The sequence below is a fragment of the Stenella coeruleoalba genome, assembly GCF_951394435.1.
Source record: "Stenella coeruleoalba genome assembly, chromosome: 1".
In the NCBI taxonomy this organism is placed as follows: Eukaryota; Metazoa; Chordata; class Mammalia; order Artiodactyla; family Delphinidae; genus Stenella; species Stenella coeruleoalba.
Genome location: NC_137169.1, coordinates 174,331,805 through 174,355,381, shown reverse-complemented (window position 1 = coordinate 174,355,381; position 23,577 = coordinate 174,331,805). Strand labels below are relative to the sequence as shown.

The window sequence follows — 23,577 nt, the reverse complement described above, 5'->3', positions numbered from 1 at the left end:
CTGTGTGGCACATCTGTTAGAAATCCAAAAAACAAATTGGTTACACAAACATTCTTTGGGAAAGATTTCAGCTTAGAACCAGTTCTGTGAAAAAGCCCTGGGAGTCTGAATTGAATGAAAACTTCATATGCTTTGAATTTAATGAAAATGTTAGGCTCACCCATGGAATTATAATATCTGGTCCTGTTGTAAGCTGAGCTGTGCAAACCACACTTGAACTGTAATAAATTCTGGTCATTTAAAGAAAGATAGTGAAAATTAGAGTTTGTTCCTAGGAGGGGCATCAAGAAGAAATCATGACCTGGGAAATGGTTGAAAGTCTTGGAGGTGACAGGTCTCCAGTTTAACCTGAAGAAGAAAAGACTAAAGAGGGAGATGCTCTAACTATCTTCTTCTTTTTTATATATATTTTTTAACATCTTTATTGGGTTATAATTGCTTTACAATGGTGTGTTAGTTTCTGCTTTATAACAAAGTGAATCAGTTATACATATACATATGTTCCCATATCTCTTCCCTCTTGCGTCTCCCTCCCTCCCACCCTCCCTATCCCACCCCTCCAGGCGGTCACAAAGCACCGAGCGGATCTCCCTGTGCCATGCAGCTGCTTCCCACTAGCTATCTACCTTACATTTGTTAGTCTAACTATCTTCTAATACTCAAGGACTTGGCTGATGCAGTACCTTGTAAAACAGTGCCTGAAAGAAACGTCTGATGAGTACATAAATAAATGGAGAAGAGAGTAGGTATGCCAGCGTGTGTGCCTGTGTGTGTGTGTGTGTGTGTGTGTGCGCGCACACGCGCATGTGTGTGTGTTGTTTTCCAGGGAAGAACAGAACACATGGTAAAAATTACAGGAAGGGAGGCAGATTTAAAATTGCATAAAAATAATTTGTGATAACCAGTACTGTTTAAGAAGGGATGGGACATCTTACTAGATTAGGAAGAATTCTAGAAGGGTCTGAGTAACTCTCTATGAGGGAGTTATAGAAAGAATACCTACATGCAGTGGCAAGCCAGCTCTTGGAGGCATAGGGATAACATAGAAAGGTGAGGGCATTGCAATTGGACAGACCTGGGAGCAATTACATCCTTGCCACTTAGCTGTGTGACCTTAGGTCAGACACCTACCCCCTCTAAGCATTCATTTCTTCATCTGTTGACTGGGAATAATTAAACCCATGTTAAAGTGTTACTGTGAGAATGAACTGAGCTGCTGGATATAAAGTCCTGGCTATAGAGTGGGCTCTGGATAGATGTTCTTGACTTTGCCTAGATTAGGTGGCATCCAAAGGCGTAAGAGAGTGTTTTAGGAGCTCTTGCAAGGAAGCCACTTAGGGAAGTTCATCAGATATACTTAGTCACCCTTGCCACCTTTGTGCCTTCAGAGCTGACCCAGCTGCACAGGGCAGCTGTTCCATACATGTTGGTACATTTGCTGGCTTTTTAAAGTCAGTACTCTGGGTAAGTCATGGCCCTGGGCACTGCCAGAGACAGGCTATCACTGGGGCTGCGTGGCCAATGGAGACAGTGTGTCTGGGGGAAAGAAAGTGGGTTTTGGCATCAGACAGAGGTTCAAATCCCAACTCGCCACTGGCTCAAGTTACTTAACCTTTCCAAGCTGCATTTTTCTCATCTAAGGCAATGCCTATCTCTTGTGAGTTAGGGGTGAGATAGCACAGACGAAGGACTTGATGTTCTTTTCTCAGTGGGGTCCTTTCAACAATCCAGGGAGGCACATAATGGAGACTGCATTTCTGAACGAAGAAATAAGATTCAGAGAGTTGAAGTGATTTGCCTAAGCAATTAGTAGAACTGGTATTTGATACCATTCTTTTAACCTCAAGGCTCATCACCTTTTCCAAACCATGGCTGACACGTTTTTTGAGCATCTGCTGTGTGCCAGGTACAATACTAAGGATTTCCCCTGTTACCTCATTGGTGGTTTCAGTCCCACATGGAGATGTTAGTCACTCCATGAATCTCTTTGGAACGTGCACAGGGTAAACTTTCCTAGACACTTGGGGAAAGTCATTCTTAATGGGACTATGGTTCTTTTTGACACCTGGCTTTGGGAGAGACACTTATGGCAGTGAGAGGGGAGGAAATACCTGTCCAGACAGTCATATTAGCGGCTCAAGAAAAGGGAACCCTCCTACACTGTTGGTGGGAGTGTAAATTGGTGCAGCCACTATGGAAAACAGTACGGAGGTTCCTCAAAAAACTAAAAATAGAATTGCCATATGAGTCAGCAATCCCACTCCTGGGAGTATATCTGGACAAAACTATAATTTGAAAAGATACATGCACCCCTATGTTCATAGCAACACTATTTACAATAACCAAGATGTGGAAGCAACCTAAATGTCCATGGACAGATGAATGGATAAAGAAGATGCAGTACATATACACAATGGAATATTACTCCACCATGAAAAAGAATGAAATAATGCCATTTGCAGCAACATGGATGGACCTAGAGATTACCATACTAAGTGAAGTAAGTCAGACAGAGAAAGACAAATACCATATGATATCATTTGTATGTGGAATCTAAAATATGACACAAATGAACATATCTACAAAACAGAAAACTACTCACAGACATAGAGAACAGACTGTGGTTGCCAAGGTGGGTGGGGAGGGATAAACTGAGTTTGGGATTAGCAGATGCAAACTATTATATATAGAATGGGTAAATAACAAGGGCCTACTGCAGAACACAGGGAACTATATTCAATATCCTGCAATAAACCAACCATAATGGAAAAGAATATGAAAAAGAATACCTATATATGTATGTATAACTGAATCACTTTGCTGAACACCAGAAAATAACAGAGCATTGTAAATCAACTATACTTCAATAAAATAAATTTTAAAAAAATATTTGCTCCTCAGCCTTGATCATCCCTGGAGGGACGGATGCTAAGGGTCCTGAACAGATGACACCACCGGCTCTTACACCGTCGTGCCGGAGCGCACAAGCTGGCAGTTCTCAGGTCTTCTCCAGCTCATAGACTTGTACTATGGGGTTGCACAGAATTTTAAAAATGAATTCCTTGCAAATATTTAAATCAGGACTTTTCACGTAGAAACACATAATAAAGATTTGGGGTTTCTCTGGAGGAGTCGGTAACACCGTCTGGCAACACTGACCTCATGTTCTCTCGTGTTCTCCCAGGCAACACCTGACCAGCACTGCTTCCTTAGGTAAAGCGAGAACTCTCTCCATCATCAGGTGGCGCATTTGACCCCCTTACCTTCTGCCGTTGAGCAGTTTGAATTCATATGTAGTACCCTGGGCATCATTTGTATTCATAATAGTAAAACGCCCGGGAGGATTGCCCCCGACTTTTTTCCTGCTGACGATGTCTTTTTTTGCCCTGACCCTAGTCTGTGATTGCAGTGGGAAGTCCAGGCAATGCGTGTTTGATGAGGAACTTCACAGACTGACAGGAAATGGATTCCGCTGCCTGCACTGCAGTGACAACACGGGTGGCGTTCACTGCCAGAGGTGCAAGGAAGGATTTTACCGCCAGAGAGACAGAGACCGCTGTTTACCCTGCAATTGTAACTCCAAAGGTAGCTGGATAAAGGGGGAAAGAAAGAGGGAAGGGGGAGGGGAGAGAAAGAGGAGGGTGTGAGGGGGAGGGGAGAGAATGGGGAGGGAGGGAGGGGGAGGGGAGAGAATGGGGAGGGAGGGAGGCAGGGAGAGAGACAGAGCAGGCCAAGAAGGAGATGTTAAATTTCTAGAACAATTGGGAAGATACTGTTCTTTTTAGCAAGTTCAATCTGAAAGGAAATATGTTTTTCTTAAGTCTGGGTTATAGGAACCAGCTGTGGTCTTTAGGGTACATTAGTTTGAATTCTAGTCCCAAGAGAGACACGCGAGTACTTTCCTGGCAGATAACAGTCTGTGACCTGGGAACAAAGAAGCTTGCACTCTTCCAGTGATAGTTCTTCATATCCATAACTGTCCCTTTGACCGACCTCTCAAAAAATAAGAGATTAGAAAGATTTGTTTCTGGTGGTGTGCTGGGTGCTAGCAATATGAAGTGATACTAATAGAAGAGACAGACAAATAAATAGGCAGATTAGAGTCATTCACAGGGTTGTGAACAAGAGAAAACAGAACAACAAATAGGAAGCACCTAACAGGGTGGCTGGTTCATAGGCGAGCCTGTTTTTTTGTTTGTTTTTTTAAAATGTATCACCCACTGCTGTATTCTCAGAACTATAGGTAGTTTTTGTGTACGCAGACGCACACATCCTGCTATATTCATCGTGGGCAGACAGTAAAGACAAGTTAGTAAATGTAAACAGGGAAAGAGAGGTAAATAAGTTGGGACTTTTTAAGACTACCTTATCTGTCTTTTATCTCCCTTGGTAGTATCTGTTTCTCCTCTTTGCCAGAAAGTGTTTAATAGCATAATATGATCAATATTAGTCTACCAAAAAGGTATAGCCTTAGTGCAGGGCTGTGACTTAGTGTAGTTTTGTGGAGCCGTTTCTTAGCAGCAGCTGAAAGAGTCTAAAAATGGGCAGATTGTGGCCTAGCCATGACTTGCTGGTAGAGTGTGTCAGGGAGCCTTATAGAAAACTGGGGTGACCCTGTGTTGATACAGACCCATATACCAGCAATCATTCCCAGATTCTTCAGACCTGCTGCTATTATGTGGTTTAAGTCAGCTTTGTGGCTTTGACTCAGCATCCAGCATCCTTTGGGTTTAGCAGTTCTCCCTCTGAATCAAAGAACGTCGTAAAGAAAAATGATTCTACTTTAATGGGCATTTAACCTCTCTGAAGACCCTGTATCCCCTTAGGTTATGCAGCTTTGTTGTGAGTCACTGGAGTTGGGTCATCCCAGCAAAATAATCAGCGAGAATGTGATGAGAAATATAACTGGCTCAGCTGGAAAGCCTGGCCTGAAGACAAGGTTATTAGTCTCAGAATAGACAAGGAGCGTGAAGCCTAGCAAAGAGAGATGGTAATGAAGCTTTACCACGCCATCATTTCTTTTACACTGTGTAGTCCATTGCCCACCCAGCAACAGGGAACCTGGCTCTTTCTTTTCTTTGGGGGAATAGATATCTCACACTCAGGGTGAACAGCCTAGTAGGAAGCAGTGGAGCCCAGCGATGATTTATATCTTGTATGATAGCTACCATGCATTACACATTTACTCTATGCCAGGCACTTTTCTAAATGCTTTCATCCAGTAATTAATTGAATCTTCACAAATAACCCTATGAAGAGGGTGCTATTATGATTTTCATTTTACAAATGAGGTATCAGCGGCTTAGAGAGGGAAGTTATGAAACTTGAGGGCTGAGTGGCATGTTGGTGGCAGGGACTGTACCCACCATGCGCCATCTCTGGCTACATGTTAGCTGCACAGGTCACTAAATCAGTGGCACAAATTTAATTTCTTATGTGATTTCTCAGTTGCCCAACCAGCCAGGAGGTATTTTTCACTTTCAAATAGTAACTTCCCAGGGGAATTTGTTGTATATTCAATTTCAAATGCAGAATTCATCTTACCAAAAGCTACCATTCCATGCATGGCAAACGAAGCCAACAGCATTCATAATCCCCAAAGTGGTCACAGATTTTGGACGTCACATCAATTTCTCCTAAATATAGCAACTAGGCTTATTTTATTTAATTTATTTTATTTTATTATTTATTTATTTTGCTGTACGCAGGCCTCTCACTGCTGTGGCCTCTCCCGTTGCGGAGCACAGGCTCCGGACGCGTAGGATCAGCGGCCATGGCTCACGGGCCCAGCCGCTCCGTGGCATGTGGGATCTTCCAGGACCGGGGCATGAACCCGTGTCCCCTGCATCGGCAGGCGGACGCTCAACCACTGCGCCACCAGGGAAGCCCTAGGCTTATTTTTAAGTGATGATTTTGTGGGCTCAGCAACAGGGCTGAATTATCCTCAATTCTTATAACCCTGACAACGTTTTGTGGATACTTTGAAATTCACTGTGTGTGTGTGTGTGTGTGTGTGTGTGTGTGTTTTCCTCCCCGATACCTATGAGATCTATGTAGACATCAATGATATTAGGCTTGTTCTCTTAATTTTATATTTTTTACGTATATATGACCCAGGCAGTGGATTACTCAAGACTAAAACGTTTGAGTTATTATTTAAGACATGTCTTAGATAATAATTTAATTATTATTAAATATAATGATTAAATAATAATAATAATAGTGCTATTTAAAAATGCAAGTGTATATATTTTTAAAGGGTTCTCAAAAGGAAGCAAGCTCTCTTGGTTTAAATTTTAAATATTAGTCATTTTAGAATACCTTCCTGAGTCCTCAGATGCATGTACATAAGTCCTGAAAGTGCTTATTGAAACAGTAAGCTGTTCTTCATCTGTCCTTTAAACCCAGTTGTTCACAGTCCCTAAGAGTAGCTCATGATGTAGGAATTGGGACAGGTATTTTTATTTTAATGAGATACTCTGAAAACCCAATGCTATTATTTTGGAAGTTTGGGAACATGAAATAAGTCAATCCTATTCACAGTAAGAACCTGTGTACGTTTCCACGTCAACTTTGCAAGGCTTGAAGGAGGCCTAGAAGATACGAGTATAAACTACTTTTTTGAGCACCTACTATGTGTGAGATGTTGAATTAGGCCCTTCATATATTTTATTTATTTATTTTAACATCTTTATTAGAGTATAATTGCTTTACAATGGTGTGTCAGTTTCTGTTTTATAACAAAGTGAATCAGTTATACATATACATATGTCCCCATATCTCTTCCCTCTTGCATCTCCCTCCCCTCCCTATCCCACCCCTCTAGGTGGTCACAAAGCACCGAGCTGATCTCCCTGTGCTATGCGGCTGCTTCCCACTAGCTAGCTATTTTACGTTTGGTGGTGAATATATGTCCATGCCACTCTCTCACTTTGTCCCAGCTTACCCATCTCCCTCCCCATATCCTCAAGTGCATTCTCTAGTAGGTCTGCATCTTTATCCCCGTCTTGCCCCTAGGTTCTTCTGACTGTTTTCTTTTCTTTTCTTTCTTCTTTTTTTTAGATTCCATATATATGTGTTAGCATACGGTATTTGTCTTTCTCTTTCTGACTTACTTCACTCTGTATGACAGTCTCTAGGTCCAAGGCCCTTCATATATTTTAGTTCAAAGTTTTGCAACAGCTCTACAAGGTATGGTTGTCCCCACTTAAAGAAGGAATGTGTGTCCCTTTGCCCAAGGACACACAGCTAATCAGTGGCAGAGCTGGTATTTGAGGTGAGAACTGTTGGACCCCAAAGCCTGGGCTCTTTTCATGTCCACCAGCTTCTAGAACTGTATTCTCTACATAATGTCCTATGGAATATTATGTTTCCCAAGATAATAATAGGCGTTGCCTGTAAGAATGTCAAATAATGTTTGGAAACACTGGCATTAGAAAGTTAAACAAGATTCATGCCTACTGAATGTGCTGTTATGTTGTAAATCTCTGAAAGATTTAGGACATACCATTTCCCAAACTCTTTTGAACACAGAATGCCTATTTCCATGCGATGACTGTTCCATCAGAAGACTGTTTTGTACAGTACTGTTTAGGGCTATTTGGGAAAAACCCCAAAATAAAGTACAGTCTTCTCCACCTTATAAGAATAATTTGTTGGGACTTCCCTGGCGGCACAGTAGTTAAGAATCCGCCTGCCAATGCAGAGTATATAAGTTCGATCCCTGGTCCAGGAAGATCCCACATGCCGTGGAGCAACTAAGCCCGTGCGCCACAACTACTGAGTCTGTGTGCTGCGACTTCTGAAGCCCCTGCACCTAGCCTGTGCTCTGCAGCAAGAGAAGCCACTGCAATGAGAAGCACTCACGCTGCAATGAAGTGTAGCCCCTTCTCGCCACAACCAGAGAAAGCCTGAGCTCAGCAACGAAGACCCAACGCAGCCAAAAATAAATTAAAAAAATAAAATAGAGTAATTTGTTTCTGAAAAACTACTGTAGGGAGAGTTTTCTTAAATTGAAAGCATAGTTTCCATTAATTTGAATGGAGAAAAACAATGTGTTTCTGGGTCCCAGATTAATACCCATTTATGTTAAAAATAATTAAATGGTATTAAAGGAGGAACATTTATTGTTACTCATCAGAGCATAAATTCAAACAAGAATTTACCTTCTGGGGCTTCCCTGGTGGTGCAGTGGTTGAGAGTCCGCCTGCTGATGCAGGGGACACAGGTTCGTGCCCCGGTCTGGGAAGATCCCACATGCCGCGGAGCGGCTGGGCCCGTGAGCCGTGGCCGCTGGGCCTGCGTGTCCGGAGCCTGTGTTCTGCAATGGGAAAGGCCACAACAGTGGGAGGCCCGCGTACTGTTAAAAAAAAAAAAAAAAAAAAAGAATTTACCTTCTTAGCCCTGTCTGCTGTTTGTCTCTAAGTGCCAACCCCAGTGGTCTTTCCTCACTCTCATCTTGTTAAATGCTCTCTTGCCTTAGATCCTGAAAACCATCCCCTCTTCCTTCTCCCTTAACTCTTCCCAGAATTCTCCTCCGTGAGACTTCTCCCTGCTCCCATCACTTTTTCCTTAATCAGTGAGGTTCCATTTCCGTCCAAGGCACCTTCCCCTCCTCTGTCTATCTGCTCCCGGAGTGACCTTACACTTGTTATGGCTTCCTGTTCTGCCTGTGGGCTGAAGGCTCCTAAGTCTTCATCTGCAGCCTCTTTCTTGAGCTCCAGATGAACAGTTTCACCAAAGTTCATTGTGTCCCAAACTAAACTGGTTATCTGCTCTTGATGATTCAGCGTGAGGCTCTGTTCCTCCTCTGGCCTTCTCTGGTTTGTCAGGAGCCTCATATCTAGCAGTGGCCTCTGGGGACCTGCTGTCGTCTGTGTTGATCCACTTTTCATCCAGATTCCTCTCATCTGGGCCATCGTGTCAGGGGAGGATTTCTGCCCTGAGAGCCTGCTGCTCTCCTGTCCCCAAGCCATCCTGCAGTTGCTCTAGAGTTGACCTTCTAAACTGCACATCTGATCTCGTCGCCACCTGCCTGATCCTCCGAGAGCTCCCTATTATCCACAAATGGATTTGTTATCCTTCCATCAGTTCTTAATTCACCAGTAGACACGGTGAGCTAACATAAAGTGCCCAATTCAGTGTCTCACACGTAGCAGGTGCTCAAAAAATGTAGTTTATGTTATTATCACTGAGGGCCCTTTCAAGTGTTGCAAAGTTGACATGGAGACTTTCACAGACTCTGTGAATGTGACTAATTTATTTCATGTTTCACCTGCGGCTATAGATACAGAGCCAATACTTTTATTGATTAGAATTGTATCCACAAGTAAATTAAAAGTTCACAGACTGGTAAGAAATTAGAAAGAAAAAGAGCTAATGGTTAGAGTTCTGTTGACTTTATAGATTATGAATAGCCTAATTATCACAGTTAGTTGGAATATAAGGATTACTTTATAATTTTGCCAGCTGCTGGGAAGTTATCAGGTAGGTGAGCCACCTTCCACCTCATCTTTTGGCTTTTTCCTAACTCATTTCACAATAGCCACATCCTCTTTCTTAAGGGTTAATTAATCCAACAGATTTCTGAGCCTCTTCTTTGTGTTGGGTGCGGGGGATACAGCAGAGAACATAAGCTGAGGTAGTCATGGGTAAGCAGGTCTAAGGACTGGGGGAGCAGTGGGATGGATATTTTAGATATGAGAGTCAGAGAAGGTTTCTCTAGGGAAGTAATATCTAATCAAGATGTAAGTGCTGAGAATGGGCCAAGGAGGGGAGGTTCTGGGGAAGGAGCATTCCAGGCTGAGGGAGAAGCAGGTGCAAATGCCCAGAGGAGAGAAGCAGTTGGCACATTCCAGGAACAGGGAGGGGAGCTGGGGAGCTGGACCTCAGTGAAGGAGAGCGGGAGATGAAGCAAGAGAGGTCGAGTTTGTAGGCCGTGGTACAGGGTTTGCACTTTATTCTGCTCAGAGTGGGGACCCACTGGAAGACTTATTAAACAGACGAGTCATATGATCTGAATTCCATTTGAAAAGGAACACTCTGGCTTCTGTAGAGAGAATGGAGCATAGGGAGGCAAGGATGGAGGTGGGAAGAAGAGTGTGAGGCGGGGTCCAGGTGAGAGAAGATGGAGGCTGGAACTGGGGTGTGGAAGGGGGTGCGGTGAGGGGTGGCTGGATTCCAGAGTGGCACATTTTGTTATCCTGAGCACCTCTTGCCTTTCATCAATACGCAGTCTGCAAGGTCCCATTTTACAGAGCATGTCTATAAAAAATGAATCATAGGACAAGTACTCTAGTGCCCCAAACCAGGTAAAACGCACAGGGTCTTCACTCCTTACAAGGGGTGATGCTCCACTCCAGGTAGGTAGAGATGTTTCTGGTTAAGAGGCTTTTTGTACTCTTAAAATCATACCATGCAAGCACTGCCCCTTGAAAGATGGCGTTTGCCTGCCAGAGATAAGGGAGAACGTGGCTCACTTTCTCATCCTGTCTTTGTGGAGGCCGAAGTGCTCATTCACCAATGTTCCTTCTTGAGATCTCAAGGATTTGACAAGCTACTTCATGTTGAAACCAGAGTAGATATATAAGTAATAATGCTTTCAGGAGTCATCTCTGTTCCTTTCCCTGAAGAAGCTATCCTTGGCCGTCAGGACGTTCCCTAGCGGGTGGATGCATACCCAGATAATGTGAAAGAATTACTAGAAGCAGCAGGTGGTGGTTATTACTTAGTATTTATTGAGCTCCCATAGGGTGACGTTTTCTTCCTAATGTTGCATAAATTCAATATTTCCTTTTCTTCTTTCCTTTTCCCTACCTTGTGGTCACAGGTTCTCTTAGCGCTCGATGTGACAATGCTGGACGATGCAGCTGTAAGCCAGGTGTGACAGGAGACAGGTGTGACCGCTGTCTGCCAGGCTTCCATACCCTCACTGAGGCTGGGTGCACCCAAGACCAGAGGCTCCTGTAAGTGCCTGTCCCATCACTGTGGCTTCCGCAATTGTATCAACATTAGGGACCGCTTAACATTTACTGAGTAACTGAGTTACTGAAACACCGTTTCGAGGACCTCACGTGGGCCATCTCATTGACTCCTCACAGTAATCCTAAAACATTGGGATTAGCCTTATGCTTGTGTTAAAGATAAGAAACTGAAATCGTGAGAGGATAAATAAGATGCCCTGTGTTGCTGGTGAGGGTGGACTTAAAATTCAGGCTCAGAGTTCTGTCTCTGGAACCTAGGGTCTTCACCCTGACAACTGCCCCTCCTTTAGATGAACTAGGATGGAAGTAAAGAGTCCTTCAAATTTTAACCTGGAACTCGTTTCAAATAAATAGACTCAGAGTAGAAGACCTTTCTGCATAATTTTAATCCCCTTTAGCTTGAAGCATTCTCTATCCCTCCTCAACTTCCTTTTTGGAAGAAGGTGGAGCATACAATAGAAATCACATGACCAACCCACAGAGATGCAGAGCCTGGCAGGGTGTTGGGCTGGCTTAGAGGAGGGGGAGCTTGGCTGGGAAGCCATTGGCTAGAAGGCCACCCACAGAGGCATTGCCTCCCCATCGCCCATGTTTCCAACCCTTTGCCCATATGAGACCCACCCACCAGGTATGCCTGCACCATCCCCATTACCACTGGCCCAAGTTCTCTTACCATCTGGGCCTTTATGTAGATTGTTCTCTCCCAGACTTCCCTGACCCCTCCCTGGGCCCTGTCTCTCTTTTGTAAACCCTTGTAAAATATGAAGTGTGTTCTATCACAGCTCTGCTCCAAATCTCCATTAGCTCCTTTCCCACCTAGAATGAGATCCAAACTTCTTATCTAGGCAGGTAGGGCCCTGCAAGACCTTCCTGCCTCCTCCACCCTCGGCCTTAGGCTACTGCTCCATTTCTCGCCCCCTCCCAGCCTTCCTTTGCTTCTTCAAAGGAGCCAAGCTATGTGACGTCAGCCTTGGCCTAGAGCACTCTTCCCTCCCTCAGAGCCATGCAGACCTTCACTGGCTCCATCCGCACCTTGTCTATCTCCTCACAGAGACCTTCCAGACCAGTCTCCACCCCTCCGTGTTCTGACTTTTGTTTTACTCCTAGAGAACAGGGCTATTTCCTATTTCTTACTATCCCTGGTGCTTAGCAACCAGCAGATGCTGAACACATGTTTCTCAGAGGATCCTGATAATGGTACAGAGGGACCAAGATGGGGAGGAGACTGTGGGAAGATGAAGATTGGGAAAGAAATCTTCAGGAAGCTGGTTGGGACTTGGCATCTGACTGGATGAGGAATGTGAAGGACGAGGAGTCAGATGCAGGCTTGGCAGGATTTGCTGGGGTCACGGGGCAGTCAGAGGGGGAGCAGGTCGGTAGGGAAAAGACAACAGACTTGGTTTTAGATGCATGAGATAAACACATGTGCTTATGTGCCGAACGCAGTGACAGAGACCGGTGCTTTGATGAGTCAGTCATTAGTCAAAGCTCTGGTCTGCACAAGTCAGGGAGATTGTGCTAAACTTAAATGAGGAAAATACTGATTTTTTTTCATCGAGAAAGTCTCGCGACCAAAAAAAAAAAAAAGTCAACGAAACTAGTAGCAATTTAACTCCTAGGTATACATTCAAGAGATATGAAAACATACGTATCTGCACAGAAACTTGTACACAGGTGTTCACATTAGCATTATTCATAATAGCTAAAAGGTGGAAACAACCCAAATGTCCATTCCAATGAATGGATGAACAATCTGTAGCATGTTCACGAGACAGGACTTCATTCAGCCATAAAAAGAAGGAACTACTGATACATGGTACAACATGGATGAATCTTGGAAACATATTAAGTGAAAGAAGCCAAACACAAAAGGCCACAGGTTGTACCATTCCATTGATAGGAAATGTTCAGAACAGGCAAATCTACAGAGACAAAAGTTGGTCAGTGGTTGTTTAGGGCTGGAGGGAGGGAATGGGGGTGATTCCTAGAGGACACGGGGTATCTTTCTGGAGTAATAAAAGTGTTCTCAACTTGGTTGTGGTGCTGGTTGCACAACTCTGAGGGTCAACTAAAACCCAATGAATTGTATACTTTAAATGGGTGAATTACATGGTATGAATTATATGTCAATAGAAGTGTCACCAGAAGAAAGAACTAAATGAACCAAAAGCAAGTAGATGGAATCAATCACGATGAAAGCAGACACCATTGAATTAAACAATAGGTAAACAAATGATAACTTTTTTTTTTTAATGTCAACTGACCCAAACAGTCAACCAAACTAAACTAAACAGTTTTGTGATGAATGTGGTTTACATTCTGCGGCAAACCCCTCCTCTTTTTTTTTTTTTTTTTTTTTTTTTTTTGCGGTACGCGGGCCTCTCACTGCTGCGGCCTCTCCCGTTGCGGAGCACAGGCTCCGGACGCGCAGGCTCAGCAGCCATGGCTCACGGGCCCAGCCGCTCTGCGGCACGTGGGATCTTCCCGGACCGGGGCACGAACCCGCATCCCCTGCATCGACAGGCGGACTCTCAACCACTGCGCCACCAGGGAAGCCCCCCTCCTCTTTATAGGATTGGGTAGCAAACAATTGCTGGACTGGCTGCCGGCCACAGACCACACTTTGAGTAGCACGAGCATGGACAAACGAATTCTTAAAGGGTCTGAGAGAGATTAGCATGGACAAGAATAGCTAAGAGAGGCCTCACTGAAGATGAAAGATTGACTCAAGTTGGTGACATTTGCTTATGAGTGCTTGATCTTCACGTGTATATTTGCAAAGTATTTGGAAACACATCCCTAATTTTCTTTTTCTTCTTTCTCAGAGACTCCAAGTGTGACTGTGATCCGGCTGGCATCTCGGGGCCCTGTGACACAGGCCGCTGTGTCTGCAAGTCAGCTGTCACCGGAGGGCGCTGTGATAGGTCTGTGTGAACTGTGACCCTACAGGCACAGCAGGGTGTCCCTCGGCAACTAGCATGAGAATTCATCCTCTGAGTGCAATTACGGAAAACGGACACTTAACAAATGTAGATGACCTTCTTCCTGCCCCCTGTCCTCAAAAACTAGGCTTTATTTATTTATGTTTAATTTTACTTTTTGGCCGCAGTGCATGGCGTGGAGGATCTTAGTTCCCCGATCAGGGATCAAACCCGTGCCCCCTGCATTGGAAGCGCAGAGCCTTAACCACTGGGACTTCCCTCAAAAACTAGACCTTAAAAAAAGTGCAACAAGGCCCCAAATCTCACTGGACTCCAAGCTTTTGCTCTGGGTCCCTTCTCTGTTTATGCTGTGACAGAGGCACAGGGCCCCAGTGAGTCCCTGGCCAGCTGGCTCTAAATCCCAGGTGCTCTATGCAAGGTGGTACGCTGCGATGAGGTCACATGACTCAACCTGGTCCCAGGAAAGGCCTGGTCTAATTAAACATGTTGGGAAAATCTTAGTAAGTGGGAATATCGCAGTGTACGGCCACAGATAACCGTCTCGTGCTGAAAAGGACCGGGGATGGGATGGTGGTTATATGCACACACATGAAATAGGGGGGGAGATGTAAGAGCCCTTTGGGTCCCAAACCACGTTGGGACAGGTGGTGCAACCAGGTCTATCCACCTTTAGTTGCTGCTGCAGGAAATTCCTTAAGTACAAACTGTGCCCAGACTTAAAAACTCTTCCCTCTCCTGATACTGTTGTGAGCAGAGGGCTGCGAGGTAGGCCCCAGAGGTAAAGGCTTCCCTCTTATTTCCTTAATGAAAGAAAGCAGTTCTTTGGCATCCTGCCAGTCTCGTATACCTGGGCAGAGGAAATGCCAGGTACATTCCTGGCTTTTGTTTTCAGGGGGTTCTTTGCTGCTGAGGTGGGGGGGTGAGGAAACATACATTTAAGTGTTAAAAAAGGAGTCTCTTTTTGAAAGCATTTTAAATTTCAAAATAGAACACAGAAATAGAAAGTCATGTAAAATGTTGCCAGCAGCACCAATTATATGAAATAGACCTTTGCTAAAACTATGCCGGCCTCGTAACACCCTCTCTCCTTCCTAGAGGTCACCACTATTCTGACTCACTTACTTTTCTTCATAATTAATTACCCAAGTACATCCTTAAACACTGTGGTTTAGTTTTGCCTGATTCCCTTCACTTCCCTCCCCCCACCTCCCTTCCTTTATCATTCCCTCTCCACCCTTTCTGTGCCTCCCCACTTCTTTCCTCCCCTCCTCCCTCCTTCTTTCCTTCCTTCCTTGTTTTTTGTTTTGTTTTGTTTTGTTTTTTTGCTGTACGCAGGCCTCTCACTGCTGTGGCCTCTCCCGCTGCGGAGCACAGGCTCCGGACGCGTAGGCTCAGCGGCCATGGCTCACAGGCACAGCCGCTCCGCGGCACGTGGGATCTTCCCGGACCGGGGCACGAACCCGCATCCCCTGCATCGGCAGGCGGACTCTCAACCACTGAGCCACTAGGGAAGCCCCCTTCCTTGGTTTTTAATCTCTTTTAATCTGAAGGTTTCCTCCACAGAAACTATAATGATTTTTTAAACCCTTTCTCTATAGGAAAAAAAACCCCAACTTATTTATTTACAGCTGGTCTCTGAAGCATCTGTTGTTCACGGCTAAACTGCTTTTCCATGATTTTGCACAATGAACATATTCTTGACATATAGTCCAGTGGATTAGACCACGTAATTTATCAGCAGATATACCTGAGTTTGAATTTTGTCTCAGCCACTTACCAGTTGTATGACCTTGAACAAGTTTCTTAACCTCTCTGGTCTTGGTTTTATCATCTAAGAAAATTGGAAATAACAATTCCTATCTCAAAAGGTTGTAGTGAGGATTAAATGAGGGAGCATAAGTAAGGTGCCTGGCATATCACAAGTGCTAAATAAATGATAATTGAAACTACCATTATTTCATGTAGAAGGATGTCGTTAACTTGAACAGAGAAGAAAACAAATCCTTCCCGGCTTCCCCTGCCCTCTTCTCTATGACCCCAGCCTCCGGGACTTGTCTGCCAGCTGCGGTCCCCAGAGAAGTCACCGGAGGGCTTGAGCTGGGAGCAGAGGGGAGGCCAGCTTACATTTTGCTTTTGTAGGAGCCTCTAGCCATCCTTTTTTGGCATAACCTCACCTGCCCCCTCCCCTGGGGTCAGAGCCTAGGTACAAGGGGCAGGGATGGTGGGCAATGCCAGGGAGGGTGGTCTGGGAGGGGTCAGTACAGCTGAGTGGGTGCTGGGGCGGGAGCATTTGCCTTTCTTTTGCTGGCCCCCACTTCCCACCCTTTTGCCCCCGTTAAATACTTACTCCAGGACAGGGCCAGCTCTGCATATCCCTACCTGACCCCTCCCCATCTTGCCCACTCAATTCCTCACCAAGGATGGGAAAAATCACTGTTTCCAGACCATCACATCAAACATGATACTGCTTTACCAGAGCAAGAGAAAGTGAATATTCTTCATGCTTTCTTTTTAAATTAATCAATCAATCAATTAATTAATTAATTGACTGTGTTGGGTCTTTGTTGCTGCGCGCGGACTTTCTCTAGTTGCGGCGAGCGGGGCTACTCTTTGTTGCGGCGCACGGGCTTCGCATTGTGTTGGCTTCTCTTGTTGCGGAGCACAGGCTCTAGGCGTGCAGGCTCAGTAGTTGTGGCTCGCAGGCTCAGTAGTTGTGGCTCGCGGGCTCTAGAGCGCAGGCTCAGTAGCTGTGGCGCATGGGCTTAGCTGCTCCGCGGCATGTGGGATCTTCCTGGACCAGGGATTGAACCCATGTCCCCTCCATTGGCAGGTGGATTCTTAAGCACTGCGCCACCAGGGAAGCCCTTTTGTGCTTTCTTAATGAGGAGCTGTGATTTGTCCATTGGGGGGTCTGGGAGTGGGGGGTGGTATGTGCAACTTAGTATTCCTCACCTTTGGGAATTAATGGGCCGGGTGGAAGAGAAAGTAGAAATGATCATATTCTCTATAGGGACAGAAATAACCTATAATATTGTCCTGATTTCTAAAACATCACTGCAGGTGCCGACCAGGTTACTATCACCTGGATGGGGGAAACCCTGAGGGCTGTACCCAGTGTTTTTGCTACGGGCATTCAGCCAGCTGCCGAAGCTCTGGAGACTACAGTGTCCATAAAATCACCTCTACCTTCCATCAAGGTAAAGCGATCTGTTTTCTAGGTTTTTTGCTTTTAATGTTGTATAGGGTTTTGTGCTTATAGACTTCCGTCCACAGCATGGGGTCCTTGAGTCATCTTTAGCAGCTCTCTTCTCGCTTTAAATGTATATTACTTTTGAGGCAATAAGGAAGAGCCTAATGTCTTGTAAAAGTTATAGCTGAATAGTTTACTCAGACCAGCTTATGAATAACTTAAAAAAATAACTAAAAAGAGACCAGATTTTCATCTCCCTGCATTTCCCATCTCATCTATTTTAAAACCACAAAAGAATCATTCTTTTGGATTGAAGGGCTTAACATGAGTCTTCCTGGAATTCACATTCACTCATAATACTGCTTTCACATAGGCCAAACGAGTTGATTTATGTGAAATTAGTTACCAAGCTACAAAGCACTCTAAAACTATGGGAGATTAATATGATTTCAACTCTGAGTTTCTCTTTGAACATACTAGACCCTCTTACCTCACTAAGGCCAGACCCTGTTTATGTAAATAAAATAAAAACACAAATTATAGGCAGATGAAAACATGCTCTCTTATTCCAAGAGTCAGACTCGGAGACAAGAAGTCACAGCAGCTGTAGGGCAGGAGTGGGTGAAGGTGAATACAAAGTAGAGAGGTGCATAGGGGATTTTGAGGATGGTACACGAATGTGGAAACATTAAGAAATCCCCACTTGTTACTCACTGCTAGTGAGTAGCAAGCAAGTCTTGCCTTGTTTAACTCAGTAGATGTTGTCCAAATGCAGAGTGGTTTTATTTGTGTTTCAGATGTTGATGGCTGGAAGGCTGTCCAAAGAAATGGGTCTCCTGCAAAACTCCAATGGTCACAGCGCCATCGAGATGTGTTTAGCTCAGCACGACAGTCAGACCCTGTCTATTTTATAGCTCCTGGTATGTACGGTATTTTTCCTGTAGAAGCCAACTTAGAACACTAAGAAGTCAGGATAGAAAAATGGGGTTAGAAAATGTGGACATCTTATCACTTCGTGTTCTGGGCAGTAGTATCTCCAGGAGACAAGTGGGGCTTCAGCCCTTTTTGACAAAGTCATGGTCATGGCACAGTACAGCAGAACTGGCTGTCCAGGTGGTCAGACCCTGGTTCAGGTCCCTACTTCCGTCAAATGGGAAGTTTCTAGGTTTCCCATCAAGACAAGAAATAAGGACAGTGGTCAAATCTGTGGGTCTACTGAGAAACAGATGGAAAAGTGAAAAGAAACCATTTCTCAAAGCTTTAAACTGCTTGTAAATTTTAAAAATATACAGTAGTCAGAGAAGCTGGATGGAAAAGCTCTGGCTAGAATTTTTTTTTAATTAATTAATTAATTTATTTATTTTTGGCTGCGTTGGGTCTTCGTTGCTGCGTGCAGGCTTTCTCTAGTTGCGGCGAGTGGGGCCTACTCTTCGTTGAGGTGCACGGGCTTCTCATCGCAGTGGCTTCTCTTGTTGCGGGGCACGGGCTCTAGGCGCGCGGGCTTCAGTAGTCTTGGCTCACAGGCTTCCGTAGTTGTGGCTCATGAGATCTAGAGCGCAGGCTCGGTAGTTGTGGCGCACGAGCTTAGTTGATCTGTGGCATGTGGGATCTTCCCGGACCAGGGCTCGAACCCATGTCCCCTACATTGGCAGGCAGATTCTCAACCACTGAGCCACCAGTGAAGCCCCTCTGGCTAGAATTTTAATCCTAGTTCATATCCTTAGCTAATATGTGACTCCTGGGCAAGGTGGCCTCTTAACCTTTCCAAACTTCAGTTCCCTCAGCTGTTGAATAATGACAACCTCCACGAATTATTGCCATCAAATGTGATGATGTCGGCGAAAGTATCCTGTAAACTAGAAAGCATTATGTAACAAATGGTATTATTGCTGATACACCTGGGATCTTTACATATTGGTCTGTCACAGGGGCCAGGCTATGAATCATGTAACGGATGGAATTGTCTTATAATGAGGCCCTTTTAGCGTTTCAGTAACTAACCCTTCTTCGTGGCCAAGAGTTGCAAGGCCATGTCCGCTGCCATGAACTGGCTCTTCTGGCAGGGTGGCTGGGGAGGGGTGATGGGTGGGTAACGTAGGACCCCAGGAGAAATTGCCAACATTGATGAAAACTTACTCACTCCTTTGCTTCTCCAGTCTCAGAACTGACCTCAGTCTTTTCGAATTCTATTTCACAGCCAAATTTCTTGGGAATCAACAGGTGAGCTATGGGCAGAGCCTGTCTTTTGACTACCGTGTGGACAGGGGAGGCAGACACCCATCCGCCCATGACGTGATCCTGGAAGGTGCTGGTCTACGGATCACAGCTCCCTTGATTCCACCTGGCAAGACACTGCCTTGTGGGGTCACCAAGACTTACACTTTCAGGTAAAGAGAGAGACTACAAGTGGGTCAAAGAGAGCAAACTGTGACTGAAGTCTGATTCCTTTGTTCATCCAGTCATCATTCATTGGTTCAACAAGCTTTTCTGAGCACCTTTTATGTACCAAACATGGTGTTATGTGCTGAGACAGGTCATGATTGCTGCCCACAAGCCCCGGACAAGCTAATGGGGGAGAAAAATAAACAGATGATTATAGTGCAGCTTGTAAGGGACAAGGTGGACACAGGTGCTTTGAACACACACAGGAGATATCAGTAACTCACACTGGAGTGATCAAGGAAAGCTTCCCAAGAAGATGTGACAAATGAAGAGCCGCTCTTTAAGGAAAGAAAAGGGGGGAAGGTTAACATGGCAGAAGAAGTATGTTTGAGGAAGTTTCGTACATTTAGGAAATTCTAAGTGGTTAAGCATGAGTGGAGCATGGGGTCAGGGAGAGGAATACCGTGAGAAGTGAGGTCGGAGAAAGAGGCTGAGGTAAGATCATGGATGGCCCCATGTGTGTCTAAGGAGGTTACATGTTATCCTGTGGAATGGGATATTTTTTGAAGTATAATTGACCTACAACACTATGTTAGTTCCAGGTCTAAAACATAGTGATTTGATATTTCTATACATTACAAAACGATCACCCTGATAATTCTAGTTACCACCTGTCACCATACAGTGTTATCACATTATTGACTATATTCCCCAGGATGTACATTTCATCCCCGTGGCTCATGTATTTTATAACTGGAAGTTTGTACCTCTTAATCTCCCTCACCTATTTCACTCATCCTCCCACACCCTCCCTTCTGGCAAATACCTGTTTGTTCTCTGTATCTATGAGTCTGTTTTTGTTCTGTTCTGTTTGTTTGTTTTCTAGATTTCACATATAAATGAAGCCATATGGTATTTGTCTTTCTTTGTCTGAATTATTCCACTTAGCATAATACCCTCTAGGTCCATCCATGCTGCTGCAAATAGCAAGATTTCATTCTTTTTTTATGGTTGAGTAATATTCCATTGCATACACACACACACACACACACACACACACACACACACACACACACACACACACACATGCAAATATACCACATCTTCTTTATCCACTATTGATGGATACTTTCCATATCTTGGCTATTGTAAATAATGCTGCAGTGAACATAGGGGTGCATATAGCTTTTTGAATTGGTATTCTTGTTTCTTCAGAAGAATACCCAGAAGTAGACTTGCTGGATCATATGGTAGTTCTATTTTTACTCTTTTGAGGAACCTCCATACTGTTTTTCATAGTGCCTGCACCAATTTACATTCCCATCAACAGTGCACAAACATTCCCCTTTCTCCACATCCTCACTAACACTTGTTATCTGTTGTCTTTCTGATAAGAGCCATTCTGACAGGTGTGAGGTGGTATGCATTGTGGTTTTGATTTGCATTTCTTTGATGATTAGTGATGTTGAGCATCTTTTCATGTGTCTGCTGGCCATCTGTATGCCTTCTTTGGAAAACTGTTCATTGAGGTCCTCTGTCCACTTTTTAATTAAGCTGTTTGTTTTTTTGATGTTGAGTTGTATAATTTATTTGTATATTTTGGATATTAATCCCTTATCAAATATATCATTTGCAAATATTTTCTCTCTAGAATGGGGATTTTGAATGGTGGGTACAGAGAGTTCAGGGGAGGGGGACGTGCCTATTAAGTGCTTAGTACTGTGTCAGAGACTGAGAATTCAAGATGAAGAAACGTGGTGTTTGTCCTTCAAGAGCTCTTGTCTAGTAGGATATGTAACATGTCAAAAAGCAAACATAACACAATACAAAATCTCTTCAGTGGTGGTGCATGCTCATGGGGAGTTGGGAGGAGCCAGGAAAAGCATTACTAAGGACGCAGTGTGTGGACTGAGAACAGGAAGAAGCACAGGGCTTTCCCAGGGACAAAATCAGGACAACCTGTACATGTGAGTATATGTGGGAACGTGGAAAGGCATAATACAGGGGATTGGTAAGCAGTATTTATGGCTGGAACACAGCGTGTATAGGGGAGATGGGCAGATAAGATTGAAAACGCTGGAAAAAGACCCAGCATGGTGGTTCTTGGATGTCATGTCAAGGTGCTGAGATCTTGCCCATGCCTACAAGATGATGGAAAGCTATTGAGAGATTGGAAGTCGAGAATTGGCGTGATCAGATGTGAAGCCTGGGTGCAAATACTGTGTGAAGGACAGTTTGGGTAGGGTCTTTAATTGAACCACCAGGACACATTCACAGTGGTTCAAGTGAGGGTTGTTGGGGACCTACCCCAGGGCAGAGGTAAAGGTAATAGAGAATAGAAGACCCACAGCACACACACAATGTGTTCTTAAATAACTGAGTGCAACTTATTCTAACGATACAAACACCCAGCTCTCCACGCTGGAATACCCATTCCCACCTTCTCAGCTTGGTGAACTTACTCTTTAAGATTCAGCTTGCAGGTTTTTCCTTTATATTAGCCTTCTCAGAATCCTAGGTAAAGTTACAGTCCATCCTGAGTTTCTATGGCATCCTGTTTATGCCTTTGTTATAGCCCTTTCTGCATTGTATCATAATTATTTGTTTACCCGCCACCCCTGGGAGACACTGATCACCTCACTCTACTTGCCTTTGTATCCTCCGTCCTGAAACAGCTTCTGGCTCAAACCAAGTGCACAGTAAACAGTTATTTCACGAATCAGTGGATGAAACAAAAGGGTTAGTATGGTTCCTGGAAGGGCTATTCCAGTAGAAATCAAAACAACATAAAGAAGAATAGTACAGGGGCTGGTGATGTGATGCGTTGAGGCAACATGATGCCAAACTAGGAAGTATTACATGTGGACAGTGTAGAAGGTGGAAACTGACTTTTGAAAATAGGAGGTGAAATGTGCTCAGATAACAAATCATTTAAACAACAAAACCAAAAATGAATGATGGCTCTCGAGGATCAGAGCTTCTGGAACTCAGAGATGTTCCTGCTGTTAGGTTTTGTGTGACCAAGAATAGAAAGTGGTCTCTGAGGGTTTGGACCAGCCCTGGATGCTGTGACCCCGGGAGCTCGGCTTCCTGCACTGGGATGCCCTCCAGCAAATCCTGTGGGGCTTGCACTCCCCATGGAGTGAGAAAGTTCCAGGCTTGTGCCTATGAGGATGTGGCTACCAGTCCTTCATCCCCGTACAAGCAGGGCTGTGAAGGGGCTTAGCTATTCCCCCATTCTCAGGCATAATTTGTATCGGGTATACGCATTATAAGATTTGATAAGAGTTGGATTTTCAGCTTTTGCTTTTAAATCATGCAGATTAAATGAAAATCCAAGCAGTAATTGGAGCCCCCAGCTGAGTTACTTTGAGTATCGCAGGTTACTGCGGAACCTCACAGCCCTGCGGATCCGAGCTACCTATGGAGAATACAGTAAGTGGCTAAAAGAAATGAATTTCTCTCTTCTTAGGTTTTAGTTTAATTTGCTTCAGCTCTCTAAGGTGGTGACAGTCTCCAAACAATTAAACAAACGACTTAATGGTTTTGATGTCGAGTCTCTGATTGGGTCTAGATTTGTACATTCTAGAAGAAGTTGTTAAGAAAGAACGTTTCTTAAAAAGAGGTCAGCACCAATGAAGAATGAATGATGCTTCCTTGCTAAAGAGCCTCTGAATTTAGATTAAAGCTGATTATTTGAAGAAGATAACCTACAGCAAAAGGCACGTTCCCTTAGCTCGGAAATCGCATCTACAACACTGTTCTCTTTATTTCTTGAGTAACTTTCCTTTGGAATTATACTCGGTGCTACCACGTTCGGATATCACCACGTATTCTGTTAATTCCTATTATTGAACTTCTATATACTATGTACTATGTTGGGTACTCCTAATCTCGATTGGGATTATTTAAATGAGACCTCCTTAAGCTTTTTAGCACACATGTGAAAAGGAAGCATGGCCGGCATGCACCATTTCCATGTCACTGATATAGTGAATAAAGCAGGAAGTAGAAAAGGTGCTTACTGACAATTTATTGAATCTTTACTATGTGCCAAGCACACTACAATACATGCATTGTC

The 23,577-nt window shown here is 44.3% G+C and overlaps 1 protein-coding gene across 1 annotated transcript in view; it reads left to right on the top strand.

The window, feature by feature from the left end:
- Nucleotides 1-23,577, top strand: part of LAMC2 (laminin subunit gamma 2) — a gene marked incomplete at both ends in the record, with an annotated part of 60,157 nt that overhangs the window by 17,505 nt on the left and 19,075 nt on the right. The window contains 7 exons of the mRNA XM_079923107.1: nt 3,397-3,585; nt 10,829-10,964; nt 13,808-13,906; nt 16,985-17,121; nt 17,912-18,034; nt 19,312-19,501; nt 22,819-22,931. Of these exons, the coding sequence (XP_079779233.1) occupies nt 3,397-3,585; nt 10,829-10,964; nt 13,808-13,906; nt 16,985-17,121; nt 17,912-18,034; nt 19,312-19,501; nt 22,819-22,931 (987 nt within the window). The remainder of the gene's footprint in view (nt 1-3,396; nt 3,586-10,828; nt 10,965-13,807; nt 13,907-16,984; nt 17,122-17,911; nt 18,035-19,311; nt 19,502-22,818; nt 22,932-23,577) is intronic.